Raw genomic sequence first — 20,622 nt, forward strand, 5'->3', positions numbered from 1 at the left:
TACAACTGATACACATGCTGATGTAACTCAAATGTTTCCAACTTGGGATCAATAAAGTATATCTTATCTTAAGATGATCGATGGCTACTGCCATATTTGGAAAAATGTGCTTCTGAACCTTGACAAGTGCATGTTTCAGTATTATCATTTAATGTAATGTAATGTTATCCATTAAAAACAGGAGGGGTCACAAACATAAGACCAGCTGTTAAATAAAGCTCTTCTGACCTTAGCTGGCATGTGGGTATATATATTAATGCTGCCAATTATGGGCAATAACAGCCCCAGGAAGGCAGCGGCTGTAACAGATGGCTACAAGCAATTGTCACCCATTTATTAATTATATGTTTTAAATTTGAGTGTTTCCTATCCCCTAAACCTCCAGGGATGTACACAGTTTAATACTGGCAACTTATTATTATGGGAAATACGAAAATGTCTTTTAAAACTACAACTCCCAGTAGAGACGTGCCATAGATAGAGAACATGTTGCAAAACACAATAGCCAGCATGTGTAGTTCTGGGAACGGGGTGGGGGAGGGGGGGACGCGGTGGACCCATTCAAATCCAGTTTTGGACAGTCTGCCGTGGTTCCATCCCATTTCAAGTGCTGTTCGACGCTCGGCGTAACCCTCGGAGCACACTCTCCAATCACAGAGCTTGAGGACTATCATGGGGTTTGTCAAGCGAAGCGGAGAGAATACTGACTTCCGGGTGTAATATTCTCTAAAGCAAATGAGCTGCTCCGACCCTCGGTCCTGACGGACTCCAACTTGTGTTTATTAATCAAACAAATAAATAAACACAAGGATAATTATGTGTTATTGTTGAGTAAATGGAGAATTGCACAGGGGAAAATAACGTAGGCTATCTATGCCACAATTTTAGACGCGGATTTTGTTAAACTAATACGTTTGCGCTGTGGACCAACACTATACATTGACGGGGAAGGGGGTAGCAATAAAGATAACACCATTAAACAGTTACACAACATAACATAAATAATATCGATAGCAGCGTCCCTAGCATCAAGTAACAAGTAGTTAATAATAATAAAAGACATTAAGAAAAAGGCATTTTAAACAGTCATTAAAAAGCAACACAATCTACCTGCATTGCATTACTCTAAACTTGTAATAACGTGCTTTAACCAGTAGGTGGTTTGGGTTAAAAAGCTGTCAAGTTTACAGTGTTAACAAAATAAAATATACTGCTGTTTCTGGTTTAGTTTACGACGGATATATTTATTTATTGTTTTGATATTTGTAACACAAGAGCGATGGAAAAAACCCACAGCAACACAGAAAATATGGTCTTAATATAACCCAGCGGTCTAGTAGTTAATAAAAAACAATAATATCAAAACAAAATATTACTACTAACTTTATTGTGAAATTCAAACTGAACGGTAAAAGAATAGTTTCCGGTCTATTCTGAGCCCGATGTGTAATATATTTAATGCAGCCGAACCATTTATTACAATGCATTCATGTGATGACTTTCAAAGAGTAAAGCAAGCACTGCTGAATAAAGTATGATTTGATCTTTTACAAAACTTTTTTTTTTCATATGGAATGCAGTTGGAGGTCAACCACAGAGCTTGAGAACTAATCACGGGGTTTGTCAAACAGAGCACATGGTGTAGTCCTAAACGATAGCTGGGGATTCTGGGTAGTGTAGTGTGTGTGATGAATTTCAAAGAGAAAAGCAAGCACACTCGGAATAAAGTATTATTATTTTTTATTTTAACAATGAAAACGTTCTATGGACGCAATTTCCTGAAGTAATCTTCGTCATAACTAGCAAACTAAAGATCATGTACATCCACTGCACACATAATCTGAAATAACAACTCATATTTCTCGCTTCAAATGACATTAAAACTCATTTTAATTGCCAAACTAACTTTAAAATAGGCATTTTCCACCGAGAATAAAACGAAGTTCGGCCATGTTTTTTTCTTCTGCAGGGAGACATTTGAAGATCACGTGACATAGACGCCAGCCATTGGAATGAATGGTGAAAAAAAACGGGGTTTGTCAAACAGAGCACATGATGTAGTCCTAAACGATAGCTGGGGATTCTTTTCCCCTACTCCCCCCCCCTGCCCGACTTTTGAAGCGACCTTGGGTTTCGTGAAAGGCGCTATATAAATATTATGTATTATTATTATTATTATTATTCTGGGTAGTGTAGTTCTGCCATCCTTTACTCCGAAAAAATATTTGTTTCTCCGAATCGAATGGGAAAAATACAAAAGCATTGCACACAATCTAAACCAATCAATGTTGTGTAATTAACAAGGATAATCTGGTGGTTTTTAGTCGATGAGTAGTGCAGACATCACTGTAAAATCAATCGACAGTAAGGGGAATACTTACTTCCGGGCGTACAATTCTCCGTTATCCAATGGGAATGGATGCTCAGATTGCCTTTAAGGGTAGCCGACACAAACGAATGCCGTGCTTCCATGAGCGTCAAATCCCGCCGCAGGTGGGAATACATTGCAATCAGTTGAAAGCTATTTGCGTCCCTTTATGAAGCTGAAGGAGCATCGGAGCGTCACAACTGCACGCCACGGGCCACAACTCAAACGTCGCTCCTGGACGATTATGGAGTGAGAGTGTGTTGGTTAAATCAACTAAAATCTCTCATCAGCAAAATACCTCGACAGTTAAATGACATTGTATGTTTCATTATTATACGATACAGTATTTATTATCATTATAGTATTACTATTTCGGCAATTAGCTAAAATATAAATTATATTTGATGCAACTTTAGTTAAATTTCCATGACTTTTCCAAAACTTTGGAAAAAATATTGTTTTCCATAACTTTTCCAGGGCCTGGAATTTGCCTTTTGAATTTCCATGACTATTCCAGGTTTTTAATTAATGTAAAAGAACCCTGATCCTTGTCTGGTTGATCTCTGTCAAGCTTCCATCAACTTTGATTCTAGCCATCCTTTACTCCGAAAAAAAATGTGTTTCTCCGAATCGAATGGGAAAAATACAAAAGCATTGTACACAATTTAAACCAATCAATGTTGTGTAATTAACAAGGATAATCTGGTGTGTTTGAGTTAATGAGTAGTGCAGATATCCCTGTAAAATCAATCGACAGTAAAGAGAATACTTACTTCCGGGTGTAAAATCCTCTTTTATCCAATGGGAATTGACGCTCACATTGCCTTTAAATGCCGCCGACATGGACCAATGTTGTTCTTCCGTGAGCGTCAAATACCGCCGTTGATGGGAATACATTGCAATCAGTTGAAAGCTCTTTGCGTCCGTTTATGAAGCTGAAGGAGACTCGGCGTGTCACAACTGCATGCTCCTGGACGTTCAGGGAGTGAGAGTGTTTTGCACATGCAGGTAGACCAGCCAGGAGGGAGTTGCAGTAGTCTAGGCGTGAGATGACGAAAGTCTGGAGCAGAACCTGCGTCGCTTTCTGGGTCAGGAGGGGTCGTATCCTCCTGATGTTGTAAAGGGTGTATCTGCAGCAGCGGGTTGTAGCAGCTTTGTTTGCAGTGAAGGACAGGTTGTTATCTAGGCTCACACCCAGATTCCTTGCAGTATATGTCGGGGAAACAATAGAGGTGTCGATGTCGATTGTTAGGTCAAGAGTCGGACAATCTTTTCCCAGAAGGAAAAGCAGTTCAGTCTTGTCAAGGTTGAGCTTGAGGTGGTGAGCAGACATTCACCGAGAGATGTCTGCTAGACAAGCAGAGATAAGTGCGACGACCTGGGTTTCAGAAAGGGGAAAATACATAATTAATTGGGTGTCGTCAGCGTAGCAGTGGTATGAAAAACCATGCGGGCTAATGACCAATCCGAGCGAGCTTGTGTATAGAGAGAAGAGGAGGGGACCAAGGACAGAGCCCTGAACCATAACCCTAACCCTGTAGTTAATTGACAAGGGTCGGACTCCGACCCTCTCCAAGTAACCCTGTAGGTGTGGTCTTTGAGGTATGAGGTGAGGAAGGAAAGTGCAGAGCCTGAAACTCCAAGTTCTTGGAGAGTGCGAAGGAGGATCTGATGATTCACCTTGTCGAATGCAGCAGACAGGTCCATAAGGATGATGACAGAGGAGAAGGAGGCTGCTTTCGCCGTGTGCAGGTCCTCAGAGACAGCAAGGAGGGCAGTTTCTGTTGAGTGACCTGCCTTGAAACCAGACTGGTGCGGATCCAGAAGGTTGTTCTGATGGAGATAACAGGAGAGTTGTTTAAAGACAACTTAAAGACGTTCAAGTGTTTTAGACAGGAACGGGAGGAGAGAGACAGGCCTGTAGTTTATAACATCAGACGGGTTGAGAGTGGGTTTCTTTAGGAGAGGGTTTACTCTTACCTACTTGAGACTGTTTGGAAAGTGACCAGAAGTTAGAAAAGTGTTGATGAAATGGATGAGAAACGGCAGAATATCAGGAGCGATAGTCTGAAGGAGGTTTGAGGGGATAGGGTCCAGAGGACAGGTGATAGGACGGGCAGAGGTAATGAGGGTAAGAACCTCACTTGGAGAGAGAGGGGAAAAGGAGGTTAGTGTGTGGGTGAACGGTGCGACTGGTGACCCAGCAGTGAGTAAAGGCTGGGCCGTGGGAAGTAGGGGTGCTGAGGGTGCTGCAGCACCCCCTGGTGGAGGAAAGGGGATCTGCACTTCCTCAAGAGTAAATACAAATATAATAAAGAAAAAAGCCTTGATGTAACAACATTCATAATTAAGATAAGATAACACCCTTTTCACCCCGGTTACATTTTCCATTTGCCCTGTACGATGGGCGCTGTATGTGATGAAAGTGGGGGATGTTGCCTCATCAGGCACCAAAGTCAGGCACCAAGTTCACAGCCAAAGTGAGAGAGAGAGAGAGAGAGAGATAGATAGATAGAGAGAGGGGGTGCACCGGTGGGGATTGTTGTTAGCTTCTGCTGCGCTATCGGATATAAGAAGCTGTTTCTACAATAATGTGGAGGGAGAGCTCTCCTATCAGACAGAGGCACAGTGAGGTAAAGGACTCTGAGTTTTTAGATAGTTCACTTTAGTCTAAGTTATCTCAGTGGGTTTCAAACGTTTTGATCACAATTTATGTAAACAAATATTTCCAAGGCACACCTTTATAATTATTAGGATAAATAAAAACAGGTTTGAAATCATTCCAATGTATACTATAGGACAGTAAACTAAAAATATTGTTTAAAACTGGAGAGATTTAAAAATATGCATAAATAAATAAATATTAACTAGTAAAATAAGATATAAATGAACAACAAAAATAAAATATGCTAGCCTACATTTATTTGTTATTGGCAATGGTAGGTTATTGGAAATGTTTGCATACTTATTTGATTAAAAAAAGGCAAACCGATATTTTTCATATGGGTGTTTAGAGTCGTACCCCCAACAGTAGATCAGTCTCTAGTAATTGTGTGCTCAAAGTGCACCATATTGAAGCATTTAACTTTAAAATGTTAAAAAAAAATCTTCCCGGCGGGGCACCCCCAGACCCCCCTAGACCGAGAGGATGTGAAGTCCACCCACCCCCCAATTAAAACATGTTCATACAATACTAAATACATTTGAAGCCTTTTTATGTAAGCTGTCCACCATGTCAATATGTTTTCTCTTTTTGTAGTGTATTGGTCTTTTGTAGAGGTTTTTCATTGCCAGCTAAAATATTGCTAAAATATTGAATGTATATTCCGCTGTAAATATGCTGTAGGATGTCCTTTTTGTTTTTCTGTTTTATATGTATTCATGTGGAACCTACTTGCAGCAGGTCATCCTTGAAAAAGAGATCAATGATCTCATTGGGATTCACCTGCATAAATAAAAGCTTGAAATAAGGAGAGGGAAGGGGCTCCTGGGGGGTCGAGGAGGGTGGAAAAGATAGAAAATAGTTTTTTGGGATTGGAATAGGAAGAATGGATCATATCTTGAAAGAAAGTGCTTTTTGCCTGAGAGATCGAAGCAGAGAAAGAGGAGAGGAGAGCCTGATAGGTTAGGAAGTCGTCATGGTGTTTGGATTTCCACCGTTTCCGCTCTGCTGCCTGAAGGATGGCTCTATTAGCACGCAGTTTGTCATTTAGCCAGGGAGCAGGAGGGGACTGACGAGCCTGCTGAGATGTGAGTCGACAAAGAGAGTCCAGAGAAGATGAGAGAGTAGAGAGGAGAGTTTCTGCAGCAGAGTTTGGAGGCAGGAGTTGGAGCGAGTCAGAGGAAGGCAGGGCTGAGAGCACCGATGAGGCAAGGTGGACAGGTGCAGAATTAGAAGAGATAAGTTTGTTATGTTTGGAAAGGGGTAGAGAGAATGAAATGAAGAAGTGATCGGATGTGTGGAGCGGGTTTACAGAGAGGTTAGAAGTAGTGCAGTTCCTTGAGAATATGAGATTCAAGGACATTGCCAGCTTTATGAGATGGTGGGGATGGAGAAAGTGAGAAAGCAAAGGTGGTTAACAGAGATGTTAGTTTTTCTATCTTCCCTGTCTGGAGGTTGAAATCTCCGAGAAGTACAGCGGGAGGGCCAGTTTCAGGGATGTGTGAGAGAAGATTATCTAATTCCTCCAAGAAGTCCCCCATAGGATGGGTTACTGTGACGGCATGGAATTCAAAGGTGGAAGGAGTGAAGTTAGGTAGCTTGAAGAGGGAAAAGCTCCATTTGGGAGAGAGCAGGAGATGGCGCCACTTTGTGTCATGTTTACAATGCAGATTATTGACATTAGGTCTGGCAATACAGTCAATCATTATCCTGGTGATTATTTTGCAGATAAACCTAGTAACCCCGTCCCCTTTAAAAAAAAAGGCTCTTTTGAACGGCTCTTTGAGCCATAAGATACGGCTCCCTTCAAAGGGCCATAATTCCCATCACTACAGGAGAGACGGAGCTTTCCAACAACATCTCTGCTGACATGGTGCAAACAGCGGTCGCGGTACTTTATGTTACGTTAGAATGATAACTTTTGGTGAATTTAGGAGAAATCTACAGACGCAAATAGACAAACTATAGTAAAATAAACACCTAATTGTGTATTTTGTACGTTTTCGTTCCAAAAGCCTGAAAGAAAACATGTTATGGAATCAAAATAGCACAAAATCTCAAAATTGGAGCCCTGGAGGGTTCATAGAGAGAAAAATAAATAAAACGAGGCCACGCTTTATTGACTTGTGCGCACGAGATGTAATTTGTGGCCTCAATTTAAATAAAACGAGGCCGCGCTTTTCCAGCTAACAATTGCACGTGGCTGCCACGTTACAGCCACGTGATGCTGTTGTTGTGACAACGTGGCAATTTACGTGGAGGCCACGTGATTTTGTATGGTTGAAATAACGTGGTCTCCACATTGAAATGTAACGTTGAAATGTAACGTTCACACCACCTTTAGACCACTTTCTATTTGCAATTATATTTTCTTTCGATTAGCTTTAATTATGTCAAAGTAATCAACGCAACTCAAATTTTAATAATACACTTCTTAGACAATTTTATTTGCATTTCAATGGTTCAAATGCATAATACATCATGACATGATTCAAATTGACAGATAGATATATATCAATAAGAAATTCCATAAACCCATAATTAATTTTAGGACATGTAGACAGTAGAATGATATTTTTTATCATATTTCTACAATTATGGACATTTAAATATTCTCTGCAAACTTAAGGTGTATAAGTAACCAGTTTAATTTGTATGTTCCTGAACAAAAGAACATAATGAAGCCATGGTCAAATGTAGTAACACAAAGAGGGATATAAATTATATCAATTGCAATCTCTTTATATGAAGGCATAACAGGTTTACCTAAACTACTTTCTAAGTACCTCAAGGAAATAACCTAACAATTGATAAAACATTGTCCAAGGTAATACAATAATAGCTGGCCAGCTGAACATTTGTGGCTTTCGAACCGAGACCTTGTAGACTAAATGAACATTTACGTTGGTGGCGCTATATGTATTTATTCAGTTATTATATATATGAATGGCAGTAACATGTATCTACTACGTAGGTGAATTTAAATGAAATAAAATATTTATTTATTCAGTTATTATATTTTTTGTACAAGCTGGCCGAAACGTCCGCCCCGACAAATATACCTGGCCAAAACGTCCGTTGGCCGAAACGTCCGTGCACCAATGACCAGGCGTAATATGTGAAATGTTAATCTGAATCTGTATCTGTATCGACATCGACTGCAGATGCGACGCTCTTCCTTCTCTTTGCAGCAGGTTCCTAAAAAGCAAGAACGCACATTAGGGAATACATGGTATATTAGAAAATAAAATCCTTAATTGTTCCTAATTGATGAGTAGTGATAATGATAACTAACTTTGTGAGAATGCAAAGATTTAAGTACTGATGACACATACTATATGTCAAAGTGGTACATTTATGTGATATGTAAATGCTTTATTGACAGACATTTGGAGAGATGGACCAAATATTTAAGTAAGTCACTAGAATCCACTATCACCTTGTATTTTGGCCCTCCTTTTTTCTTCGGTGCATATTTGAGATTTTCGGACAGTTGCTCCTCCACCTCGGAAGCCTTGGCTTTAGGATGGTTTTTCAAGCATGCTCCTGTAGGAAAAGTAGCACAAAACTGCTAACCCCAAGCAATGCACGGAAGAAAGGAAGAGTAACAAGTATATGTACTGGTGAAAGAATTAACACTAAAACAACTATTCCTCACAAATCTAAACTAAATAATCCTAAGGCAGTTTTATATTTTAATATTTGTAATTAGAATGGTATTCACAGACGAACACAGGATACATCCCCCAAATCTTTACTGGCACCAAATATTCAAGACGGCCAGACAAATGGGTTTCTTGCTGAACCATTTCCCTCATTATCATGATCACCCACTGGGGACCAGTATCTCGCACTTGGGACCAATATCCCCATTAGCGCCGATGTAGGATCAATATCCCCCATTATCACCCACCTGGGACCATTATCGCTAACCGAGATGATTACCCCCCATGAACAGCTGAAAAATGTACGTGGTAGTATGGCCAAACCCCGGAGAAAAATTAAGAAAATCCAAGATGGCCACAACAATAAAGATATAAAAATAGAATCAGCACCAAAATCATGAGGGTTCTTGGCCCATGGATGACCAATACTCATACAAATAAGTACATTAGAATGTCACATAGTTTTTGAAAGATCCACTAACGAAGATGCAGACCCAGACACGTACCCACTCATGCACATGAAACATAACATCCCCAAAATGGTCGTTTCGGTTATAATAAATGATAATCAACATGTTATATTGAGTATCTCTGGAGTGCATCAGGCGAGCTTCATAAAATACTGAAGAAGCAATTGCATGCCATTTATGACTTAAACACTTACTGATGAGGACCTTGGTGACCGACAGGTCAATCAACGCGTTCTTGCCCTTCTTTCCCTTGAGGCTATACGTTGACCATAAGGCATTGGTTCCCAACTTGGAGAGCATCCTCCGGATGGTGTCTCCGATGTTGTGGCCACCCAAGGAAGTCATATAGCATGTCTGCAATGTAGATAATTAGTTTTCTTAGTAAAAAACCCTTGAGTACATCCAAGTGAAAATGCTAAATTGTCAGATATATATTACAAAGGCAGCATTGAATATAACTACTACAGTTTTGAAATAATTCAGTGGTCCCAATTATGTCTATCTATCTATCTATCTATCTATCTATCTATCTATCTATCTATGCCTGCCTGCCTGCCTGCTGCCTGCTTAGGTGCCTGTCTGCCTGACTGTCCGTCTGCCTGCCTGTTTAGCTGTCTGTGTGCCTGCCTGTCTGTCTGCCTGCCTATCTGTCTGTATACCTGTCTGTATGTGTGCCTGCCTGCCTGCCTGTCTGTCTTGGTGTCTGCCTATCTGTCTCTTTGGAAGATGGAGTTACTTCTTCATAAAATTTAAGCGATTCTTAACAAAATAAGTTTTTCTTTCACAATGGAACATACCAATTGTCTCTTGAAGGCCTTATCTGTAAGCCTCTCACAAAGCCTATCCAGCTCCTCAGTACTGCTGACAGGGTCTGGTAGTACATCGTCCAACTCCTCTCCTGCTGCTCTGCTGGCACTTGTCAAGATGCGCAGCATTCTAAGGATTTCCCCCTGTGACTCTTCAAGGTTTTGCATACGCATCAGCATCCTGCTCTGGAATCCTGTAGCAAGATAACACAATTCCACATTTTTAAATACTATGCTTAGAATTTGCATCTATTCACCCACATACATGTATAATGCATTAAGGCAATTGCGACAAATGATTCATTACATTTCATGTTGCGTTGAAGTTAAACACATATTTCAAGCAACGGCAAGTGCTAGATCCCAAGCTAAACGTAAATGGAATGAGAAAAAAATGCGAAAAGGATGCCATAATCATCAATCAATTTGTCTCAAAAGAACACAATGTTTAGAATGAAGAAATCAAAATTGAATATTTTCTGGATCACAATTTTGAAAAATATTCTTGAAGTAAAACTGTTACATTAGGCTTTGTTACCTGTTGGCTCACTTTCAGGATTTATTGCAGCAGATGTAGAAGCTCTGGGTGTTGTGGGGGTGCTGAAAACATAACATGAAATTATTACTTCACTGCAGTACATGCCAACAGTAAGCCATAGTTACATGGCATGAGTAGTAACAGAGATTCGCTACAGCTTATTATCAGATTGGTCTAATGTACTACATGTACTAGTCTAAATGCTTTAGCACAGGGTGACTGTACCAATGAATGGCCTAGACCAATCATGGTGAGCAATGAGATATACATGTACGTACTACTCTCAGTAAATACTTGGGTAAAACTACAAAGCCTCAGATTCCTTACCTGGTATGGAAGGGTTGCTTTCCTCCACGATGATCCTCAGACAGTCGTGCACTTGAAGTCATCACTGTATACAGAGATAGTAATGTAATTAATTTATAAATGTCTATATCAGAATACTTAAATTAATATAAAGTGAAAGGCTAAATGGAGCAAAGTGAAAACAGTGGTGCCCCTTTTGAGTGACCTCATTTTAAGACCACCTCTCTTGGGAGACCACTACAGCATGCACCAATGGCTACACATCCCGTGCTATCAATTTGTCTCAAAAGAACACAATGTTTAGAATGAGGAAATCACAATTGAATATTTTCTGGATCACAAATTTCAAAAATATTCTTGAAGTAAAACTTTTACATTAGGCTTTGTTACCTGTTGGCTCACTTTCAGGATTTATTGCAGCAGATGTAGAAGCTCTGGGTGTTGTTGGGGTGCTGAAAACATAACATGAAATGATTACTTCACTGCAGTACATGCCAACAGTAAGCCATAGTTACATGGCATGAGTAGTAACAGAGATTCGCTACAGCTTAATATCAGATTGGTCTAATGTACTACATGTACTAGTCTAAATGCTTTAGCACAGGGTGACTGTACCAATGAATGGCCTAGACCAATCATGGTGAGCAATGAGATATACATGTACGTACTACTCTCAGTAAATACTTGGGTAAAACTACAAAGCCTGAGATTCCTTACCTGGTATGGAACAGTTGCTTTCCTCCACGATGATCCTCAGACAGTTGTGCACTTGAAGTCATCACTGTATACAGAGATAGTAATGCAATTAATTTATAAATTGTCTATATCAGAATACTTAAATTAATATAAAGCGAAAGGCTAAATGGAGCAAAGTGAATACAGTGGTGCCCCTTTTGAATGACCTCATATTTAAGACCACGTCTCTTGGGAGCCCGCAACATCATGCACCAATGGCTACACATCCCATGCTATTGAACCTCTTATGAGAGACCACCCTTTATGACAGATCGGTTTGGCTTGGCAGATGGGGTGGTCTCTCAAGAGGACCAATGTATATCATTACTCAAAACCGTTTTTTTTTTTAAATATGAAGACAAATGCACAATGTCAATAGTCCTAAATACCTGATCTTGTGTCACTGTTAGGACACACAGGAGACTGGATTCTATGCCCAGAAATAGACCTGGAAGGGGTACTGGTACTTGGTGATATCGCTCTCGGTGCAGAACAGCCTTAAACAGAATTTAATGAGTGTGGTTATCGATAAAACATTATTAATGCATTTTTGATTAGGACATGAAAGCAATACTTTATTTTCACTGCAAGAAGATACTCCCAAAATATCAATTTACCGGTACTGATCTACCTGGTACTGCATAAATGTCTGTACCAAAAAGTAATCATTGTTCTATAGGTCAAAATAGCCCATAGTTAGCCAGTTAGATACTGTGTTTAAGAAAAGGTTGGACCTCCTGGGAATAAAATTAGCATACAAGCAAATGCTGTTTTTTTTCTTTTGTGACTCAAGCTTCATGTTGAAATTAAAATAATTGAAATTAACAGTTGAGGATATAGCTCTACTTGATCCTTGTGCCAACCTCATTTACCATTTGTCCGTTGAGGAGGTGTTGGTAGCTCGGCCAGAACTAGAGCAGGGACACTGTCACTTGCCTCCAGTATCTCCCCTTCTTCGTCTCTATTAACATTATTTAATAAAGATTAACAGGTGAAGTGAAGCACCACATTAAATGACATTTAATAAAGAAAACTGAAAGGGTTAATATTTCTTATTCCGTTGAACTGTTTTTCTATTAATTTGTTCCCATAGAGTACGTTCGTCTATTAACTGGGTAGTCGCTATCGATTGAAAAGTCGGGACATATCTCAACCAGATATAGATCTCCCACGGATTTAATGTAAGCTTTGTTCACACAGCCCAGCGGCCCTGCTGAAAAAAACAACATGGAGGCCGAGTCCGAGATTAGGCCACACATGAGGCCACAAGGCACCTGCTTAATTTCGGCAGAAAAAGTGTAAAATATGCTGAGAGCTGTGCATAGAACACTCCCCCATATGTTCATGACCCGAATTACAAAACTTTAAAAAAGGATGGCTTCCTTACCTGCAAGTATATATTGACAGTTCTTGACTTGAATAAAAAAAACGCGGTTTAGGCCTAACGTTCCAGAGATTGACAGCGTTTCCTCGTTTTCGCAGATCCGTTTAACCGTTTGTAGGTCGCTGAACGGCATTAATTTTAACCAGCGCTAGTGGGGGCATCGAGGGACAGGAAAGGGTGTCGAACTGGGAAAAACGATCGAATAACTGTCTGTTTTGCAAAATACATCCCATCTTCTGGGAGAATAGATGGATATTTGAGGGACTATATAATTTGTATGCGTATGGATCGACCAGGATGTGAAGTGGTAAATCCAGAACACTGAGAAAAGGTGCGAACGAAATTTGCCGTGATTGGTTGAATTCTTAGGCTGGTGAGAGCATATAGTTATAAACATCAACCAGTAGCGTGGCGTGGGGAAAAAATTAGGGGAAGCCAATAATACGTCCTTTCTTTTGGGTTGGGGGTGTGGTGGTCAATGTAATAACGTAACCAGATGAGTGATTACAGCGCCCGGTATCATTTTACACACATTTGTATCATACAGATGCAGGACTTACACACGCCTGTTATCTGACCGACAGGTCCGCACGCACTCTCCAGCCGAAACTCTAATAAGCATTCATTCACAAACTAAATCAGGAGACCTTTAACGTTTTACGTCCGGTTCGCTCCTTTGTTCCTCGCTGTACACAGCTCCAGTTTGGGCATTGGCCTGTCATCAGATTGTATTTGTTGTTGCTGCTGCAGCGGAAGTTTAGTACAATTATTTTTGATTAAATACTCCGAATCTCCACCCTCCATAATTGCACTTGCTTCAGTTCCTTGCTACTTTCTAACGGCGGTGAGAGTGGTGCAGTGACGCTATCTATCTTCTATCGATTAGATTTATGATTTGAAAATTATAAAAGTAGGCCAGACATGTGGATATTATCCGACTGAACAAAACGTGCATTTACCTAACAGGTTCGTTTTCCACTGACCTTTTTTCGAGCTATTTTCCAAAATCCTATGGAGAAATCCCATTGCTATTTTGTCAAGGGAAACCGAGCGCAGCTTACTTCCGCTTTTTGGGACGCGTCACTGCACCACTAAATTGATGCGATTTGATTGGATTGTGAGGCAAGGGAAGCCAGCTGCCTCTGGCTTCCCTTGGCATGGCCCTGACCAATCGCAGGTTGGCAGGGGCATGACGTGAGCCTCATCTGATTGGTCAATCCCTCCATTTTTTTTCACCAAGGGAAGCAAATTTCGGCTGGCCTCCTCTCGCAACAGAGAGTGCAATCTACTGTTTCACCGTAACATCTAGAGGGGCGCTGTTTCACTCTTTGTAAAATACTCAATGAGAATGGGGGAGAGACGGGCCGGCAGCAACACACAACAAAGAATTTCCGAAACTAAACGAAGTGTTTTTATTTATTTATTAAAATTATAACTACAAAAAAAAAACAGGGGAAGCCTGGCTTCCCTTGGCCTCCAGGAGAAAACGCCACTGACATCAACAGCAACAAATGGACGAACAATATTCAACTACATAATAGAGTAGACTCCATCTATTTGCATACAAATCATATGTATGTGCACCCACTTGCATGGAAAGGAAAACGTTATATTTCAACGTGGCCACAACGTGGTATTTATACGTTATATTTCAACGTGGCCACAACGTGGTATTTTCTTTGTAAAACCACCCAAGTAATATTTTTTGCACAAATTACTATCCTTCAAACTCATAATATGACAAAAAGGAAATAAATAAATAAATCTATAACATTAAACAAATCAGTATTTTTAGACGGGTGCTTGTGGTGAACCACAACGTTGGGGCCACGTGGCTACCACGTTGTGCACACTTAGACGGGTGCTTGTGGTGAACCACAACGTTGGGGCCACGTGGCTACCACGTTGTGCACAGTGCCACCAAACTACCACTTTTAGGCCACGTGGTGGCAACGTGGCGTGTTAGCTGGGTTATTAATTTAAATAAAACACATCGAACTGCCCGATTATTACGCCATATTATTAGTTTTATGAAGAATATGTCTGGTCGCCTGTGTGTGTATGTGTGTGGGCATTTGTTTATGATAGTGTCGTTTGTTCCGGTGCACTCCGGCAGGACTTTAGCACTTCATCGAGATTAAGATTAAACGCATTTCTTTCACTTGGAAATACACATATAACTATGGAGAACCAGATTTGTGTAAATGACTGTTCATGTTCATTTGAAAACAAATGCCGGTGGTGTCGGACACACACAAACACACCGAACACACACACACACACACCGAGCCGAGCTGAGCACAAACACACACACATCATGCATCATGCGCCCTGGTGACCGGACATCTCCTTCATAAAAAGAGTAATAGGGGGAATACTCTGGTAGTTCGATGTGTGTAGAGGTGTGTGTGGTTAAACGTAGCAGCCTCGATCTCTATTCAGCTGTTCTAATCAGTGATGCAAACACAGGTATGGTGAAAAAAGAGAGAACTATTCGAAGCAGGAAAAAAACAGCGTAATATACCATCTGACAAAAGCCTGTGCTATAATGCTTCAATTAACTGGCTATTCTTTAAAATATAATCAGATCAATAGGAGACAGAGATGTTAAGTTATAAATCATGGGTTTTTATTATTATTTACAGCAGGGGTGGGAAACCTTTTTCCTTTCAATTTTTACAACATCCTCCGAGGGCCGTACAAATTATTGAACTCAACCTCTGCTTAAAAAAACAACAATTACAGCCAATTCATTTGGCCTTTCTTTCATGCTATGCAAAGAAAAAGCAACCTCTTAATCCAGATATCTTACCATGACTCGCGCATGCATGCATGTGCACGGTGTGGCATGACCACCAAAACAGAAAGATATGGACACAAGATGTGTGCAAATGTATTTAGTATCCATGTGAACATGATTTAAGTGGGGGGGATCTAACCTCCTATAGGGGGGTCCGGGGGCATGCTCCCAGGGGAAGATTTTTTTTTAAATATTGAAGTTAAAAGCATCAATCTGGTGCCCTTTGAGAGCAACATGAGGAGATCTATGGGTACATCTTTCAACACCCATTTGAAACAGAACTGTAAGCAGATTTTTCTTTTTGGATATTTTACAAATCACTCCCCTTTTAAACTCTATTCTTGTTATTTTTAACAACTTTTTTGTTACTGTCATATAGTATTTTATAACTGTTTTTCATTTAGTCTCCAATGTCTCATTAGTAATTATAATGATCATATCAAGGTGTGCCTTAACCTCACTGAGCTGAGGTTATTTGAGCCTCTCAGAAGAGAGCTCTCTTCCACCTGGTTGTAGAAAAGCTCTTTAAATTCGTTAGCATAGCTAGCTAACCAGATGCTAATACCAACAGATCGCCACTGTGCTTACAACTAAAGACACAGCCACGCAAACACTGCGGCATGTGTACGGCTCCTTATGGGTACTGCAATATTTGAAGAGCTGGAGCGGCGTTCCGGTGCTCTCCGTAAGCACTCCGTAAGCACTCTAGTCTACGCTCCTTTCAGACGAGACATAACCACGTGAAGACACGTTACGCTCGTGTTGGGTTCAAGGAACATGTACTTGGCCAGGAAAAACAGGCGAGTGCTTGTTTAATTATTTTGCGGTCTAGATTTCTTCTTCTTTTTTGAAGTGAGAAGTTGTCCGTCAGTCGGACGGACTAACGGACGGACCCCCCCCCAAAAACAAAAACTCTTCGGTTCTCCACGAATTACACAAGTCACCCAAAGCAGCGTTAAAAAAGCGGGAGGCGCCGAAAAGCGACTAATTTGCTTCACTGTCTAATGAAGGGAAACACAGTGAAGTAAACAGTAAAAGGCACAGCTCTTTGCAGCTGGTGCTGCTCTTCTCAGAGTCCGGCTGAGAGCGCGCACACGTGAAAGGGACGGGGTTAGCAACATTTGACCAATCACAAACATGGAGAAGCGTGCTGACAGCGCAGCGTCATACTTCATGAATGAATAGTAAATAGCAAATCCTGCTTCGTAGTAGGCTACAGGCCACTGGTGCCGCAGAGATTTCATAAAGTGAAGGAGGCTTTCCTTCTATAAAACAGCTGTGGGCAGCAGATACTGTGAGAGTCACGGACAGGAATTCATAGATCAAAGCAGACTGGTTTACAGACTCTTCTGTTTTGCGAATCCGGTGCTTAAACAAATAGCTCTAAACCCCTGGCCAAAATGTCCCTCAATGAAGTCCGAGTTTGAAATATATCTCATATAATGTATGCACTGCCATTTCTCCACATAAGCAGTATACAATTAAACTGTTGTTGCTTTGCTCCACTTCTTACTTGGCGCACCGGTAACTTTCTCGTGCGAACAAGAAACTAACTAAATACTTTCTCGTGCGCACAAAATAGTATTTTGAGAAAGTATATCGTCCGCACAAGCTTTTATTATATAAAACGTTTTTAAAATCTACTTTATAGCTTGTAGTAACTCACGGGAGGCTTCTTTTATTTTATTTGTATTCATAATAATTTGTATTTTTCGTCTGAATGGAACCCTGTCTCCTAACAATTACGTTCCCACATAGCTAAACTGTATTCTCAATTACGTTTAGCGAGAAACTTATTTTCTCCCACGTTACGTTCGTTATGATTGTATCTCAAATAAGTTTATTTTCTACATATCTTCTAGAAACATATTTTCTCCCACGTTACGTTTCTTATGAACGTATCTTAAATACGTTTATTTTCTACATATCTTTGCCATTTATTGTCTTGCTTATAATAATGATAATAGTCATTTATAAATATCATTTTAGAGCACACATTTGAAATTAGTAGGCGAGGTTGTAATTTCGCCAGCTGTTACTCTCGAGCGAGTCAGAAAATAATAGCTTTAACATGCCAAAAAGCTGCTGTGTCGTTTATTGCACCTCAAACATTAAAACAAATCCAGAGTTACGTGTTTCGGTACTTCCACCAAGAGGAAAGGACAGTAACAGAAGATCTCTGTGGCTTCAGGCTCGATCGCCGTTCAAATGACAGCGTTGGTTTCCCCAAAAGTGGGCGGGGCTGTAAAGTGACGTAGATTTTACTCATGTATTATTCAAAACCATTCTTTTTATTCTTACGTAAATTACATGCCAGTGTTTTATCTTTTTATTACTTATATTTTTTATACTTTATTTGCTATGAGTTATATCTGAAGCAAATTATTTTTCTGAAGATGTGTAGTCAATTCCACCCTTCAATGTAGCATAAATGTGAACTCTCAATACAGGAACAATACCGAAACAGACGTAAGAAAGATCCTCAGCTCACTGATTTGAGGTTTTAGCCGCAATGCATGTTTTTAAAGATATTACTGATTTTCTTTGAATATAGGAATGTAAATACTGAGTTGAGAGAATAGTCAGGGGATTTGGGTGATGGGAGACACATCTATGGAATCACAATTTCAATAGCTTACCATTAAATGACGGATATACCTTTCTGTCTGTGATGTTTTACAAATCAGATATTAATGTGTAGAAGTAAAACATGAGAAATAGTATAGCAATATCCTGTAAAATTATATAAAAACATGAATAAAACTACATATCTTCAGATTTTATACATACATAAGTGTCCTAATAATACAAAGTTATGCTGTGTGTACCTTGTGTGCACCGCCTAGTGGTTAAAGCACGTTATTTAATTATTTATGTTAAATAATGTTATTTGAGGAAAAAAATATTAAGAGTACATACATACATAGGGGGAAAGTAGAAGGTCAATGATAGAAATATAGAATATAAAAAATCAAGAAGATACTGTAAGTGATCTCTACAATAAAATAGTTTAGTGCACGATGTACAAAGATATTAATATGAAACGGACTAACTAATTAACCTTTATTAATACATTAAAGAATACTACTACTTAAGGTCTAATATATTGCTTTCCTGCAATGTTAACTATGTTGAAGCACTTATTTTAGCAGATATTTTACACATTAATTATACTCTTATGTATGTAGATAGTATAAGAAATGTGCAGAATATGACAATTTAATGGTGGAGGTATACACAAATATTGATAGATGTCTTGTAATGGACTGTTGAGGAACCTGTGACCCAAGTTTTTCATTCATTGCATAACTACACTGTAGTTGTGTTTATGATATGTCAATAAACCTTAGAAAATCTTGAAATCTTGAAAGGGATGTGCAAAATAGCCATTATATACAGTTTTTAATTAACTATTAGTAGAGAATAACGAGTAATTAATATACTTTATAGAGATCTGCAGGTAAATGTTTCAAGCACCAACAATCAAATATCTCTGATTGTTGGCACTTTCCCTGAATCTTACTCAGGTGTAACTAAAGTCTGATTTAAGGGTTGTTTATACACAACATCAATTACATTAATAACAATCACATTAAGAACAACATAATAACATTGAAACATTCGATCACAATGATTGAGACAGCCAGTCATACTAAAGATGATCTCTCGTCAGTGTTTGGAGCATCTTTTGTCAAAAGCATAATAATGAACACATGTGAAATCACAGATACATAACAGCAAAAACATTTATTTTAAACTAATATATTTTAATATTTAATCATTAGTTAATCTCCTTTATCAAACTATAAAATCAAAACCAGCTTGCAGCCTAAAGATTTACTTCAAGGCAATCACTAGTCAAAAGCATTTAAAACTCAGGATCATAAGAGATCCAGTTAAGGTATAAGATCAGGATCATAAGGTATCCAGTTAAGGTATAAGATCAGGATCACAAGGGATCCAGTTAAGGTATAAGATCAGGATCACAAGGGACCCAGTTAAGGTATAAGATCAGGATCACAAGGGATCCAGTTAAGGTATAAAATCAGGATCACAAGGGATCCAGTTAAGGTATAAAATCAGGATCACAAGGGATCCAATTAAGGTATAAAATCAGGATCATAAGGGATCCAGCTCAGGTATAAAATCAGGATCACAAGGGATCCAGTTAAGATATAAAATCAGGATCATAAGGGATCCAGCTCAGGTATAAAATCAGCATCATAAGGGATCCAGCTAAGGTATAAAATCAGGATCATAAGGGATCCAGTGAAGGTATAAAATCAGGATCACAAGGGATCCAGTTAAGGTATAAAACTCACACTGGTGATCTAATCAATCTGTAATCTGCAAAATTGCAGTGTCTTCAATTTAGGATTATATTTACGTTTACTTCATTACATATTAAATCAAAAGACTATGGCATGATAACAGAATTACTTCAACTATCAATCCTTATGTCATTTCAAAATCTGAATGGAAAAGTTAAACAATTCTCAAAATGTTTAACAATCTGAAAAGGAAAAGTTAGGCAAATATTCAAAGACTTTTGTAAAAACCTGGAAAGGAAGGATTAAACATTCTTAAAACTTTAATTCATACATTTGTGAATGCTACCACTGATCTGTACCAAATTAAGTCTATCAATTATTCTTATTAGCCATACTTGCCTGAACATATACTTATGCTACTTGGAAAGGGTTCTTCTGTGTTTATCTAATGTTGAATATAGAATATCAATTTCTTTAAATTATACTTCTCTAATTTGAGGATCAAATATGCTACATAACTGTTATATGAAATATTATACATATTTGTTTTGGGCTAACACTGAAATGAATCCAGTACTTGAAACATCATGTTCATTGTCTGTCAGTGCATGGGTAAT

General features: G+C 39.2%; 2 protein-coding genes across 4 annotated transcripts in view; one reads left to right on the plus strand and one right to left on the minus strand.

The window, feature by feature from the left end:
* LOC307017377 (junction plakoglobin-like) overlaps nt 1–20,622 on the plus strand; it is a 708,820-nt gene that overhangs the window by 509,467 nt on the left and 178,731 nt on the right. The gene's annotated exons all lie outside the window — the stretch shown is intronic.
* On the minus strand, nt 7,457–13,313 carry LOC307015069 (uncharacterized protein). Of its 2 annotated transcripts, XM_079643440.1 has the most exons (11): nt 12,938–13,313; nt 12,423–12,509; nt 11,940–12,047; nt 11,533–11,596; nt 11,206–11,267; nt 10,837–10,900; nt 10,510–10,571; nt 9,963–10,165; nt 9,360–9,519; nt 8,470–8,576; nt 7,457–8,228 (listed from the first exon to the last, which is right to left on the minus strand). In XM_079643440.1, the coding sequence occupies exons 1-11, from the start codon at nt 13,065–13,067 to the stop codon at nt 8,157–8,159; spliced, it is 1,119 nt and encodes a 372-aa protein (XP_079499566.1). In that variant the 5' UTR covers nt 13,068–13,313; the 3' UTR covers nt 7,457–8,156. The 2 variants fall into 2 exon arrangements, with proteins under 2 accessions (XP_079499566.1, XP_079499567.1); XM_079643441.1 differs by lacking the exon at nt 12,423–12,509 and having other exon boundaries at nt 12,938–13,311.

This window comes from Notothenia rossii (assembly GCF_949606895.1).
Source record: "Notothenia rossii genome assembly, chromosome: 8".
NCBI lineage: Eukaryota > Metazoa > Chordata > Actinopteri > Perciformes > Nototheniidae > Notothenia > Notothenia rossii.